This window comes from Equus caballus, chromosome X, assembly GCF_041296265.1.
Source record: "Equus caballus isolate H_3958 breed thoroughbred chromosome X, TB-T2T, whole genome shotgun sequence".
NCBI lineage: Eukaryota > Metazoa > Chordata > Mammalia > Perissodactyla > Equidae > Equus > Equus caballus.
In genome coordinates this window covers 80604100-80618525 of record NC_091715.1, presented here as the reverse complement: position 1 = coordinate 80618525, position 14426 = coordinate 80604100, and the positions used below count along the sequence as shown (strand labels likewise).

At 36.6% G+C, this 14426-nt stretch overlaps 1 protein-coding gene across 7 annotated transcripts in view; it reads right to left on the bottom strand.

The window, feature by feature from the left end:
- Positions 1-8668: 8668 nt before the first annotated feature.
- The window catches only part of DACH2 (dachshund family transcription factor 2), a 471032-nt gene continuing 465274 nt past the window's right edge, over positions 8669-14426 (bottom strand). For all 7 annotated transcript variants that reach the window (XM_070257182.1, XM_005614311.4, XM_014729012.3 and 4 more), the window contains one exon: positions 8669-13605. In XM_070257182.1, coding sequence (XP_070113283.1) covers positions 13601-13605 — 5 coding nt within the window. In that variant the 3' untranslated portion in view covers positions 8669-13600. The remainder of the gene's footprint in view (positions 13606-14426) is intronic.

Below are 14426 nucleotides of genomic sequence, written 5' to 3'. Positions count from 1 at the left end.
ACATTGGAGTTAGACAAAAGCAACATTTGAGCTCTTATTAATTAATTTGAATGTCATATTTAGGAACCAGTGGTTGCTCACTGATAATCCTAATTTGCTTATATTGAAACTATGAAACAACTCAGCAAAACAAAGTATTAGTTACAAGTCATTCGATTAGGTACAGCAGAGATATTTTCACTTCCTACCCTGGTCTATCAATATTTATCAGTAGCAAGCTAATAAGAACTTAACAACACATTTCTTCCGTAAAGCTTATTAATTCTCTAAATGTCATTTGCCAGTAGTTCGACGTTTAAAATTCTTCTTTGAAGGGTAAATTAGAAATCAATGACATACTCACCAACCTAATATCAGTGTTGTTTAGAGAAATGTAAAGCAGGTTTTGAGAGGAAAATACTAAGATTACAGTGGTGGGATGTTAAAGAAAATGCAGGCAATTGCCTCTCAAAGTTCTCTATGAAATGTCTACCATTAAAGTTTATTTTTAATCCTTAGATTATGTCAGTGTAAATGCACTGGGAGCTTATTCATAAAAGGAAATTGTACTGTTCCTTCTAACAATCAGCACTGTGAGAATGGGTAGACTTATGCCAAGAGGCTTTGTGCCAACTGTTCACAGAAGGTTAACAATACAGATGGGCCTGAACAGACATTCTAGGTGTGTTGAAACATTGGCTGCACTGTGATAGAACATCAGATGTCATTCCACCAAGATTTTCTTTTAATACTTGAGCATAACAGGAACATTGAAAACTCGGAATTCAGAAGAATTCTTTCTACTTTCTACTTTCTATTTTACTGTGGAACTCTAAGAGCTAGCCTCAACAAGAAAAGAAAAACAAAGGATTCCATACAGTTTCTTGTGTTATGGTAGCCAAAAAAAAATCTTGGACAAAGTCAGAAATCCATTAAAAACTTTAGCATCCTCAAGGTCTAAGACAGGAATGACTGGAAATATTTGATAGAGAATCTCCTCTCCCCAATATTTTCTTTTTAAAATTTGGGGTGTAAATGAAAATTTCTTCCTCTCAATCCCTGAATGTACAACCCTTGCTTCCTAATTTTGGCTGCAACTGAGAACCCTAATTTTAGCTAAATCTGGTAGGTAAATTAATAACTATTTGTGTGGGTTCTAGAAAAATTATTTGTTTTGAGCAGAAGGAGACACAATTGGAGTACTGAGTATTTGTAGCAGTCAATATCAGCTTCAATTGGAATGTACATCAAGGTGGTTAAAACATTCAATCATTCCTTCATATGTAGTATACCAAACATTAAAAGAATGAGTACTGTGTGCCAAGGGCTGTGCTAAGTGCTCAATAAAAGCATTAGTTCATTCATTCAGCATACTTTTATTGAGTGTGCTGATAGCTATCGTAGATAGTGGGAGAATTACAGAGTATAGATAAACTCTAGTCTAGTGGGAAGATGAATACAACAAAAAATAATTCTGGTTATTGTCATCTGCTAATAATGACAAAAATCTTCCATTTATTGGGTGCCTCCTATGTACTAGGCATTGTTCAATTACTTAAATACTTTTAAGCCTTATACTAATCCTGTGAAGTCGGTACTATTATTTACATTTCAGACAAGGAAATTAAGGCTCAGTATTATTAAGTATTTTATCTCATGTCACGGAGATAGAGTTGGGATTCAAACATGTTTGTCTGGTTTCAAAGCCTGCGTATGTCGACAAGGAAAAGTGCAGAGCATTACGAAGTAAAGAAGTAAATAAAAGATAGGCTTTGGGAAGAATTCACAGAAAAGAAAATAATTGTGCTGAGTTTCAAACGATGAGATAGGAGTTCATCAGATGGAGAAAGAGGCACTGGCAAGGCTGGCTTTTACGTTTAAAAATGGTGACATAATAAAATTGAACGGTAAAATTCATGCTAATAATTTTAATTTTTTCACAGAATGATATTAAATAGCAAGTAAATAACACCATCTCAGGATAAGAGAGAGACCATGGAAGAAAGGAGAAGCTTTTATATGTACCTTTAAGGGCATTTCTTTCCTGCTTTTTTTGAACAAGAAGTCACACATGTTCAGTTTTCACTGGGCCCCACAAATTATGTAGCTGGCCCTAGGTACTGATCATTTTTGGCAGAAAGAGCATGAGATATAAGGAAATAGAAGAATTAAATATTATGTCTTTCTTAGGTTGTGGGTGCATGTCTGGTATGTAAGGGAATGTAGTAGGAATTGGGGTGGAAGAAGTAAGGCTGTCTTGTATGCCATCCCCAATTAGAGAGGAGGCATTGAAGGATTAAGACTAATAATGACATGGCCCAAACAAAATCCCGGAAAGATCTCTCTAGTAGGTGGGTTATGATGGAATGGAGTGGGAAACACTAGTACCTGAAAGACCAGGTAGGCTCTGAAATTCTCCAGGTAAGAGACCATAGAGGTTTGAACTAATATAGTGGCAATTTGGAAGGTAAATTATTTTGAAAGATATTTCTGAAAAGAACTGACTGGATTTTGTGGCTGATTCAATGTTAGTAATAAAGAAAAGGGAAGAAGGGTCAGTCCAGTGGCAAAGTGGTTAAGTTTGCATGCTCCACTTGGGCAGCCCAGGGTTAACTGGTTCAGATCCTGGGTGCGGACCTACACACTGCTCACCAAGCCACACTGTGGCAGCATCCTATATACAAAAAAAAAAAAAAAAAAAAAAATAGAGGCAGATTTGGGGCACAGATATTAGCTCATGGACAATCTTCCTCAAGCAAAAAGAAGAAGATTCGCAACATATGTTAGCTCAGGGCCAATCTTCTTCACCAAAAACAAAAAAGAAGAAAAAAGAAAAGGGAAGGTTCAGGATATTTCTGAGGTTTCTACCTTGAAAGACTCAATGATGATTATACCTTAACTAAGAAAAGGATTATACCAAAAGAAGCATGCTTAAAAGATCAAAATTTTCATTTTGAATATATTTCATGCCCTATATGTTTTATGTTCAAATGGATATATTTAGCAGACACTTGGAAATATTAGTCCAGAAATATTCGTCTTCCAGTAAGACAATATTTTGCTACTTTGGCAACAATTTTGTATTATCTGGCTCTCTGTTTTCTGGCCATCCATATTTTTCAGAAGTAGCTTCTAATTCCAGAAATAAGTAAATCAACCTGAAACCCTAAAAGATTATTCACAAAGTCCCTGGACTAAAACCATAAGATATATTCATTTAGGCTCTGACCTAAAGTGTTACTCTTACTAACTTTTAACCAGCTTGACTATCTATCCCTGAGTTCCATGTCACTGATGCCATGCTTCTTAGAGAAGAGTTCTGAAAAGCATCAAGGGTGTACAATGAAGGAATAAGTAGAAATAAAGGAAAGCATATTACCTCAGAAACATGTTGAATAGTTAACGTTAAATGAAATGATGTATGTAACAACAACTGCCAAATGTCTACACAAATGTCTACTATGGTTTTAGTGATTCAAAATAAAATTGCTCATCCTCAATGACAAAGAGAATAAAAAAACATTTTTTTCCTTCTCATAGTTGCAGATATCATAAGAACCAAGGATGGGTGGCTTAACTTGGGAGAGATGTTTGAATCCTTGAGGTACCATAGAAGATTTTAGAGGCTTTAGAACCCCCCAAGCCCAATGGGTTATGGAGTGAGCATCTTGTTTTGGATGCCGTTTCTAATTTTTGAGAAATAGTGGGTCACAGAGGAGGGAAAATCAAGGGAGAAACAGAGAAAAGAGGAAACTTTAGATTTATTTCTTTCTAACTTACCAAGATACTAAAGAAGGAAGGACTTTAGGGAATAGAGGTGGGTTTTTTCTGGAAGTAAATTGTTATCTTTGCTTACAGGTGGCCTACCCTCTGTCCCACTAGCTAACTATGCTCATCCTTCAGGTTACAAGTGAGATGTCATTTTCTCTAGCAAGTTTTCCCTTTTACCCCAGGTCTTAGTTAAATGTTCCCCCTCTGTGCTTCCAAAGAAACTTTTGTTCCTCCCCAGGATATCATACAAAAATAATGTAATTATCTATAAGAATTGTGAGGCAACTGAGGACAGAATCCATTTCTGTCTTATCCATTACACATGCCAACATACAGCATAGTGCTCAATAAATATTTGTTATATGAAAGAATGAATAGATGAATGGAAGAAATGAATGAATAAATAGTGTATCTTGGAAGAATCTGAGTCTTTGTGTGAATAGGCGTATTAGAGGGTTAGAGACCCACATCAGGAGATTCGGAATGCAACAGGAGACTGCAAATAGCAAACAGGTAGGTGAAAGAGAATGGACATTGTGTGAAGCAGTCACAGAGAGAGCAGTAGTTACAGTTGTCTGCTGGATATAGGAGGAGTCAAGTAGGCTGAAAAGCAGACATCCTAGCATGTTAGCCCATAAGAAAAAAATTGTAATTACGATCCTGAATCATAAAGAAAATATAAATTAGGTTTCAGAAGTTGTGGAAGTAGAGCATATATGATATACATGTGATTGATTTTTACTTCAAATAATCCTTCCCCCAATATTTTAGTGTTTAAAAAATAATTTTTGTAATCAAAACAATATAGTATTGGCATAAAAATGGACATGTAGCTCAATGGAAGAGAATAGAAAGCACAGAAATAAACTCATGCATATATGATCGATTAATTTAAAACAAAGGAGCCAAGAATAAACATACTATGGGGAAAGGATAGTTTCTTCAATAAATGGTGTTGGGAAAATTGGACAGCCACATGCAAAAGAATGAAACTAGACCACTTATCTTCCACCACGCACAAAAATCAACTCAAAATCAATTAAAGACTTGAACATAAGACTTGAAACCATAAGATTTCTAGGAGAAAACATAGTGGGTAACCTCCTTGATGTTAATCTTGGCAATGATTTTTTGGATTTGACACCAAAAGCAAAAGTAAACAAGTGGGACTACATCAAACTAAAAAGTTTCTTTACAGCAAAGGAAACCATCAGCAAAATGAAAAGTCAACCTACAGAATGGGAGAAAATGTTTGAAAATAATGTATCTGATAATGGGTTGATATCCCAAATATATAAAGAACACATACAACTCAGTAGCAAAAAAAAAAAAAACACCAAACAATCTGATTAAAAAATGAGCAGAGGAACTGAATGGACATTTTTCCAAAGAAGACATCCAAATGGCCAAGTATATACATGAAAAGTTGCTCAACATCACTAATCATCAGGAAAACGCACATGAAAACTACAATGAGATATCATTTCATACCTATTAGGATAGCTATTATCAAAAAGATAAGAAATAACAAGGGTTGGCGAGCATGTGGAGGAAAGGGAACACTTGTATATTGTTGGTAGGAATGTAAACTGGTGCAGCCACTATGGAAACCAGTATGGAGGTTCCTCAAAAACTTAAAAAATACAACTGTCATATGATTCAACAATTCCACTTCTGGATATTTATCTGAAGGAAATGAAATCACTATCTCAAAAAGATACCAGCACCCTCATGTTCATTGCAGCATTATTTACAATAGCCAAGATATGAAAACAACCTGGGTGTCCATAAATGGATGAACAGAAAAAGAAAATGTGGAGTATGTGTGTGTGTGTATATACACATGCACAAATATATATATTTGAATATTATTCAGCCATAAAAAAGAAAGAAAGCCTGCCATTTGTAACAACTTGGATGGAACTTGAGGGTATTATGCTAAGTGATATAGGTCAGAAAGAAAGACAAATATTGTATGATCTCACTTACATGTGGAATCTAAAAAAAACCCCAAACTGATAGACACATAAAACAGATTGGTGGTTGCCAGAAGTGGGGGATGGGGGGGTGGACAAAATGGGTAAAGGTGGTCAAAAGGTAAAAACATCCAACTATAAATTCGCTGTGGCAATGTAATTTAGAGCACAGTGACTGCAAAAAATAAGAATAATTTAGCCACTGTAAAAATTTATTTATATACCCCACCTTGTTCTCTGTCAAAGTCTAATTATGTGGTATTACTGATAGGCAACTCCAGATATCCAACTGGAATGTGTTCAAGCGTTTCAGTGGTGATTTGGTTGTTCAGAATGAAAAATACATTTTTCCATATCAATCTTATCATTTGTAATGTTTACTTTCTTAAACCGACAAAAAGTATAATTAAACCAATAGGATAGCTGATCTATAGAAAGAACCACCAGTGCTTTAAGACCTCCAGCTACCTATCAAATCTAACAACCTCATCCATGGGAAAAAATAAGCCTCATTATGGGTTCTATATTAGACCCAAAGTATATCACAACCAGTGTATCCTTAGTAGCAAGATATGGAATTATTTCTCCCCCATTTCAGTCTACTGAATGATCGGAGCAGGTGGTTTCATGGGACCATGAATGTTGTAGAGGCTCTGACTTTGAGGTTAGCCTCAACAGGGAAGCACAGGTGGTACAGGGTGGGTGTGGGGTCAGTGGGAGCTTGTCTTCTTAGGTGGAAGAACAGCCTACATCTAAAAGTAGCAAAAGGAGTGAAACCTAGGATGGTAGGAAAGGAGGTGAGGCAAAGCTGGAGCCATGGTTCATACAAAAGATGTTTCTTTGTTATGCCATTTAGAATTCAAGGATTGGCTGTGTTAGTAAAGGTGAAAGAATTAGGTTGAGTCTTCAGCTGAAATGTCTTATTTCAAATAAAACTCAGTTTATGTCTGTATTTATGTTTGTAGAAGCTTAAATCCAAATAGTAAACCTTGCCAAGAACACTTTCTTCATATTGACTGACCCACAGAATATCTCACGTTTTCATAGTCAACTACGATCTTCAACATCTGTGAAAATTGATGGCGCATGTCCCACAGAGACACTTTTCCCTAAGAAGGCACAATGTTGGTGTTTGTTGGTGGAAGGGGCCTTCATGACCAAATCCCCTGGGGTTCATTTATACATGTATCAGTTAGTTGGGAAGAGTGACAATTGAATCCCTAAAAAGGTTGGGTGCTTTGAAAGGTATGGGAAGATACTCTTATACCAGGATTGTAATTATAGATGAAGGTGCTATGAGTATGTCTGGAGGTGGGAGCAGTTGTATTTCCCCCACCACTACTCTAGAAGTGGTAGACTTGAGGTCAGAGTCCCTGAGGTTTTCATGAGGCTGATCCAGCTCCTCCAGCCACAGTCTCAGGTGAATGTAAACGGTTTGTTCTCCAAAGTGCAAAGGGAATAAAGTAACATTGATTCTCCCAACCATAGAAGAGGGTTTATACTTGACAAAGAATTGATATACAGTGAAGCCACTGCCCTGCAAGAGAAAGAATGTTTATCCTTTATCCAGCTCCTTTTCTTAAGGCTAAGGTTCTTATGTTGTTAGAGGAGGGAGGTAGCGGTGAGGAGGAGAATGTGGAGGATTGTCAAGGGTTCGCGTTGAAATGGCAAGCAATCCTAACCCAGGAAACATTGAGGTGCAGGGTGGGCTTCATTCCCAGTATTTTCCTGGCTCACTCTCTCCTGATGGGCCAATGAAGTGGGCTTCAAAAAACCAGGAAGTTCCTATAGTTGGTCCACTTCCCAAGAAGTCTCAGCCAGCCACCCGACGTAGAATGGAAGCACTCCCATCAATGTTAAGCCAGTGTGGATAACTGCTATTAGATGAGGATAAACCACTGACGGTATTGGGCACCTGGACTCCTGAGGGTTAGGCAGCTAATGGCAGAGGCTTCCTCTTTACGTTAAGCTTTAAATAATGTCACCATGCATATCATATGATTGACTACTTGGTACTCTGCTTAGTGTGTTATTGTGGGAGGAAGGCATATTACCAGAGCAGGCTTGCTTAGTCAACAAAAACCCATAGGGATCTTTCTCCTCTAGAGCAGAGGAAGAACTTGTAGTCTTCTCAGGACTCTTAAAACTTCCACAAACAAGGATGGTGAGGAGGTGATGGTGAGAGAAAACACCTGTGGAAGTAAACAACATTGTTCCAAACTAGAAAACCTACAGTCTTTGGCCGGCCAGCTAGAAGCACTGTGGGGTACAGCACACCTTTTATAAGACGTGGGAGGGGTGGAAGTGGCACTGCATAGGAAAAACTGAGAAGTTCCTTGGTGAACCAGAATTTGAGTGGGCTCCAGGATTCTAACGGACATGAACTAAGGAGAAGGTGAAGACAGATCAGATAAACTATAGGGCAGGGATATGGTTGTTGTTTTTGTTTTCCAGTAAGATTTTTTTTTATCTGGCCTTGGTTTTCCATTAGGCCTCAATGGATATTTGGATGCACAGGGACACCTGGCATTTCTTTGGGCCAGAGTAGTTACATGTCCCTTCGAATTTTTTGTTCTCCTCTGAAGGCAGCTCTAGAAGAAAGTTTGTAGAAATAACAGATATTCAGAAGAGATTTTCCACTTGTTGATTCACATTTTTCATGCTTCCCAATGCGACCCTTCTTCCTAGAAGCAGGTTGACTAACCACAGACAGCCAGGAAAAGGCAATTTGGTGTGATTCAACAGAACAATTGAGGACAAAAATACTGGCCTGTTGAAACAGGTGAACTGAAATAAGAGGTATGTTCATATTTGTTTGGAAATAACCAAACCAGTGGAAGCTTTACAAACACCTTCCTAGTTCCCACATTTTGATTTGCACTATGACTCTACTTGAATGACTGCAGTCGACAATTTGAAAATAAAAACTCAGTGACAATTGACAAAGTCAAAATGGTTTTATTTATAGTGAAGTTTATCAAGTACATTTTTAACAAAGAAGGTATACTTTAACTTAATATACGGTAAAACAGAGAAACCATACATATAAGTTTCTAGTCTCTAACACACTACCGCATTTTTTTTCCTTAAAAGACAAAAAGCCAAGCTGAAGTGAGCATAGAAAAGCATCAAATATGGTCAAGTTACCTTAGCCGTTAGGATTTAGCTCATATTCTTAAACTGGTCAATCTAACGCAAGGACAAAGTTTACATCATTGCTTTTAAAATGTACACACTTTGCTTTTTTTAAAACGTAATATAGATTGAATAGCCGCTTCAGTAAATAAAGCTTTGCTGATAAACACAATGGAAACAACTCCATGTTGAACAGTTTCAGAGATAAACTGGAATCACAAGCATCTTCATTTATGTAAAGCCAGCGAGGACCTTTCAGGCCGAATAAAACTGTTGTGCCATTGCTAAACAGTAATAGTTACCTCCTTTAAAAAAAAGAAAACAAGTTAGTTCTTCTGAGGAATAATTCTGATACGTGCTTAAATACACCAAACTTCTATCTTCAGGAACTTAAATGATCTGATGTAACAGGCTTGATTTAGTATTGGTAAAATTTAAAATTTCTTAACATTTCTATATGTTAATGTGTCAGTTTTCAAAGATCCTTCAAGTTTCATGCTACAGCTTCTGTTCTTCTTTCCACAGCACTGAAGACATCGAAGACCAATAAGACTCTTCATAAACTATCATGTCTATAGTTATCTACATTACTTTTCCTTTTGTGTATAATGGTATGTTTGAGATCCCTATCGTTTACCAAAACAGGGAGAAAAGAGATATGATCTGGTTATGACCTAAGGTAATGCCAGCTTTGTACATTTAGAATTTCTTCTCCGCAGGTTAACTCTGAGACTGTGTATACTGCATGAAGGGAGACTAGTTCTGAATATCATTTTAACCATAATGTTTGGTCAAACGAGTGTCTATTTCCATGTTGGTAATCAAAAGAATCCATACCATCCTAGAATTAGAAAATATTCGATGGTGTTGGTAAAAATTATAGTTGGAAAAAATTTTCAAAATACAATTCTACCTCTTTCTTTGTCTAAACCTGCTCTTTTCCACAGCCATGGCTTACAGCCCGAGTCTCTATCCAGCTAACTCATAAAAATTGGCCTTGGTCACAAAAGAAGAACCAGGGAAGAGAGTGTGGATGATAATACAAATCCATCAGCCATGCTTAAGAAACACCTAAAGTCTATGTTTGTGAGTCAAATGTATAATCTTCACATATAAAGGAAAATACATTATCATTGTTGGACTAATATGGCTAGTCTAAAATATTAATTTAGTCTAGTCAAAGCTTAGCATTGTTAGGAGGAAAATATACCCTTTTTAAGCCTTGTGTATAAAACGTTTAAAATATTTATTCTTTCTGTGTAGAAGGTATCATGGCGAGTCAGTGGAATTTTCTGGATAATACCTCAGAACAAAAGATAAAGATGTGATAAAGTAATAGAAGTATAAAATAATTTGAGACTATGATAGTCAGACAACCTAGACGGTCGGACTCCATTATAGGGCAACCAGACATTTTGCCAAAGAGTCCATGGAATTCTCCTGAACTTTTCCAGGGACCAGAAGAAAACAAAGCTTGAATTTTTGGAAACTATTTAGTAGTCTGTCACTCCAGAGAATTGCTCAGACTCCTTTGTGGCATCTAAGAATATTTATTCTGATAAAATTCACCAGATTGTTGCTCAATTTTCCAGTCTACCTCATTCTCTGTATACACAGCCTAAATGTCAAAGGAAAGGTCTTCAACATCAAATGGCAGACAGTCATTTTACCAGGATTGAAATTTATACAATATAGCTAAAGCTTAAATCATGCAGTATAATTTGTGGACATTACAGACTTGAAAGCAATGGCAAAACAAAATAATATCCTGTTTAAAAAAAAAGGTACATAAACACAGCAACAAATGGCAAAAGCAATCACCATTTGTCTTTTGGAAAAATGCAGTTTCTGAAAAATCTCTCTTTTGTTATGTGTAATTATTGTGTTTATTAAAAAAGACAAACATATCTGCCCACACCCTTCATTAAATGTGCCAGTTTATAAGGCCTATCAGGAACTGTTTCCACAGTAGCTCGAAAATCCAAAGAAAAATTAGGCCAGCAAGAAGAAGATGGTATTAATATGAATCACTTTTTATACCCAGAATACAATAAAGTGAGATTTCATTGTAGTACAACTTTTTCTTCTAATTTAGAGGATAGTAGCAAAATAGACTCTTGTGTAGCATGCCGTATAATGCTGGAACAGATTCTGTTGCTGTTTTACATATGCCAATACTGAGTGATCATAAGGAAGGAGCCAGTATTGACCTGCTAACTGACACGGCTCCTTGGAGCAATCTCAAAGTTTGCCACATTTCAATTTCAAAATGCATTTCACATATAATATGAGTGATTTATCATTTAGTAGTAGCTGTCAAACTAAACTCCTAGATAAAACAAAAACATCTGGAACCATAAACAGAAGAGAGCAGTAGCTGAATTTTAATCCAAACCTGGCATGCTCACTTCATTAGAAACAGGAAACAGCTAATTAGTAATTGAATGTTTCATGTTTTTAAGAGGGTTTGTACTTGAGCTCCAAACAGAGATGATCTAATATGCATTCTGGATGTAAACAAGATTAAAGATCAGGAAGAGCAATGAACAAAGCCTCTCCAGAGGAATGTTAGGGAGCTTGGGAACTTACAAGGAGTGACAAACACTGACATTTGGGGAGGGCTGACAGAGTTTATTGCTTTAAGATTTATCAGACAAGTAAAACAGGGAATTCAATACACACAAATGTGACCATTTTAAAAATAAAAACAAAGGCCCATACATTCCTTCTCTTAGCACAGGACTGCCTGACATGGGCATACCCCATGGCACAGGAGGCTGGTGTCGCCCCCTCCATGCAGGAGATGAACATCTGCTGATCAGTTGTTTTTAAAGGGCCACACCCGGTTGTTCCAAACTGTGTGAGACTTGCCTTCTGTGGTACACATCTGAAGCTTATGAAAAGGAAAAAACCCAAAATCAGGGATCATAAAGAAGGCAGATATGTGGGAAAAGGTCAGAAGAAAACATACGAGGATTCCTTATAGTTCAACCAAAGTTAATTACACATTTCTATTTGTAAAAAAGACAGTAGTTTGTCTTTAAGTGACTTGGTTAATTTGAAAAAGCTGTTCAGCTTCCCCTATAGTTCAGTATACGCTCTTTGCCTATCAAATAATGAGACATTTTTGGAAGTTAGAATTTTAGTCACACCTCTTTGTTATTTTATTCAGATATTTAGTATTCATAAAATTTTAAAAAATTATGTTTGCCTCAATCCTTCTCTGTGACTTATTTCTAATTTGGCATTACTTCACTGAATTAGGTTAAAGCAGCACACCTACTTTATACAAGTAGACCTTTTAAAGTCTGTAGAGAGCAACAGAAGCCAAATGCCCCTGCCTTAGAAGAAATCCCTTCAGAGCATGGAATGACCGGAATGTCACATTGATAGTAATTAATGCAATATTTAAAAATGTGTCAGGTAGGTGGCCATCCCAGCAAAAATTGCATTTACTGCCACAGGGAACTGATCACTGGAGAATGGCTAGAAACTCAGTTCGCCTTTTGCATAAGATGAGTGGTGCTTTTGTCACATCAGAACTTAATTCCAGGGCAGATGTAAAAATAACATAATGTATTAGATTTTGCTTGGCGTAAGGAGGGCACTTTAGGAGGGACATTAAATTTTTTCGATCACTAGAGTACCATTTAACACATTGGGAAACTGCTCTATTAGATTCTTAGGAGGCATGAAAATAATGATGACAGGTATTTGCCACCAGCCTTTGGCCAGGTCTCCATTAAGTAAACAGCTAAAAATATTTGAGACCATCCATTTCCTGGGCACTTCAAGCCAAATGACTCACTTTGTTCTAATCACTGGAACATCTCAGGCATCTGGTCATGTCTAGACCAGAGGGTGAGCAGTGGAAAATATCCACGATGAGACTGACCCATCATATCTGCCTTTCTCATTTTTATGTCTATAGATTTTTCAGTCCATTTGCTTGTTGACAACTTAATAAAAAGGAAGCAGAACTGAAGATGGAAGATCAGAAAAGAATAAAAGGGATATTTTTAGTAGCTTGCATATGTGTTTTTATCATTGCCCTCTTTACAGATAAGGAATGTGCTAGTAGAAAGGGATTAAATGACTTGCTCCACCATCAACAGATCAAAGGTAGAACTAGGTGTGGTAAAATCTACAAACTAGTGCTCTGTATATTCCCTTAGAGGAGTCCACAAGCAGTGCATTTCTTTTAGAAAGGTGAGTTTCAAAGCAGTGATAAAAATATTGATCATTTGCACAAATGAATTACCTCCTCACATAATTCCTGTTCAATCCCAGGTCAGCCAAATTATATAGCTATTTCATAGTAATCACAGCTCAAGGTGGGCTTGTCTGCATTTTCATTTCTGTCACACCATTTAGAAATAGCATTTTCTCTGTCTTAAAAATTCTTCCACCTACTTACCCCACTAGGATGCTAGTGGATTAACGTGATAATGTTTATGAAGCACTATGAACTCCATGGAAGAAAGGGGTTATAGAAGTGTGAAGTATCACGTTCAATCATCATTATGATTATCCTCTAAAAATTTGTGAAGCCCAATCTCCAGCACATTTTTCCTGTACATGCAAGATTCTATTTATCAGTAATGAACAAATAGTAATTGAAGGTTCCATATTTTAAGAATTTAAGTATGAATTCTAAAGAATGACAGCACTAGATAAGCAGGTAACTGCTACAGCACCCTATTCGTGCCTATGATCAGTTGGAGTTCCGGCATCAGTGTTCAGGCTGCACAGAAAAAACAATAAGACCTGGTCAAAATTTCATTCCAACAAAGAAAATCCAAAATCTACTCAATGAACTTCACTGAAAACCACAAACTGGCTTTATAATATTTTGCTGTGCTATATATTGTTCAAGATTTGAATAAATCTGTGTGCAATAAATGTACCATGCTATTAGGCTCATTCTTTAATCATACATTCATTGATGTGAGTCTCATTCTCTTAAAAACGAAATTATACAAAGGTGAGCAAAACTGTAGATTTACAGTAGTTTAAAGCTTAATCTTATTCTCTGGGGGTGATATTGACAATATAAAAATGGTATAAGTGATATTCCCTAACTCTAAAATATGCTTATGAGCCCCTTGTGCATGTTCTACTGCTTTACAACCTGCAGTGAAACGCATGACTAGCTTAATAAGCAAGGCATTTAGAAAGGTTTTTTTCCTCCTTCACAGTCTAAAACACGAGTAAAGATCCACACTGTTTTCTCCAAGTCGAAATCTTTGTTAATGACCGCAATTTCCCTCAGGATGAGATTTTCTTCCCTGACAGGATGGGTATTTAAAAGCAACTTCTCACTATTTATTTTTTAAAAACTACCAAGAAATGTGTTTATAATGTTTTTGAAGGTTTAAGTTTGTGTTTAGAAAAAAATTATTTCTCCTACCCAGGGCTCATGTTTTCTTCCAAGTATTTTCTGACCACTGATTCACTTACATAAACAATGGGATTTCCTTAAGAACTAATGGGCTTCATCACAGGCATACTTTGGGCTATCAAACTTTTCTTTTGAGGTAGCGAACTTACTAGTGAACTAGTGGC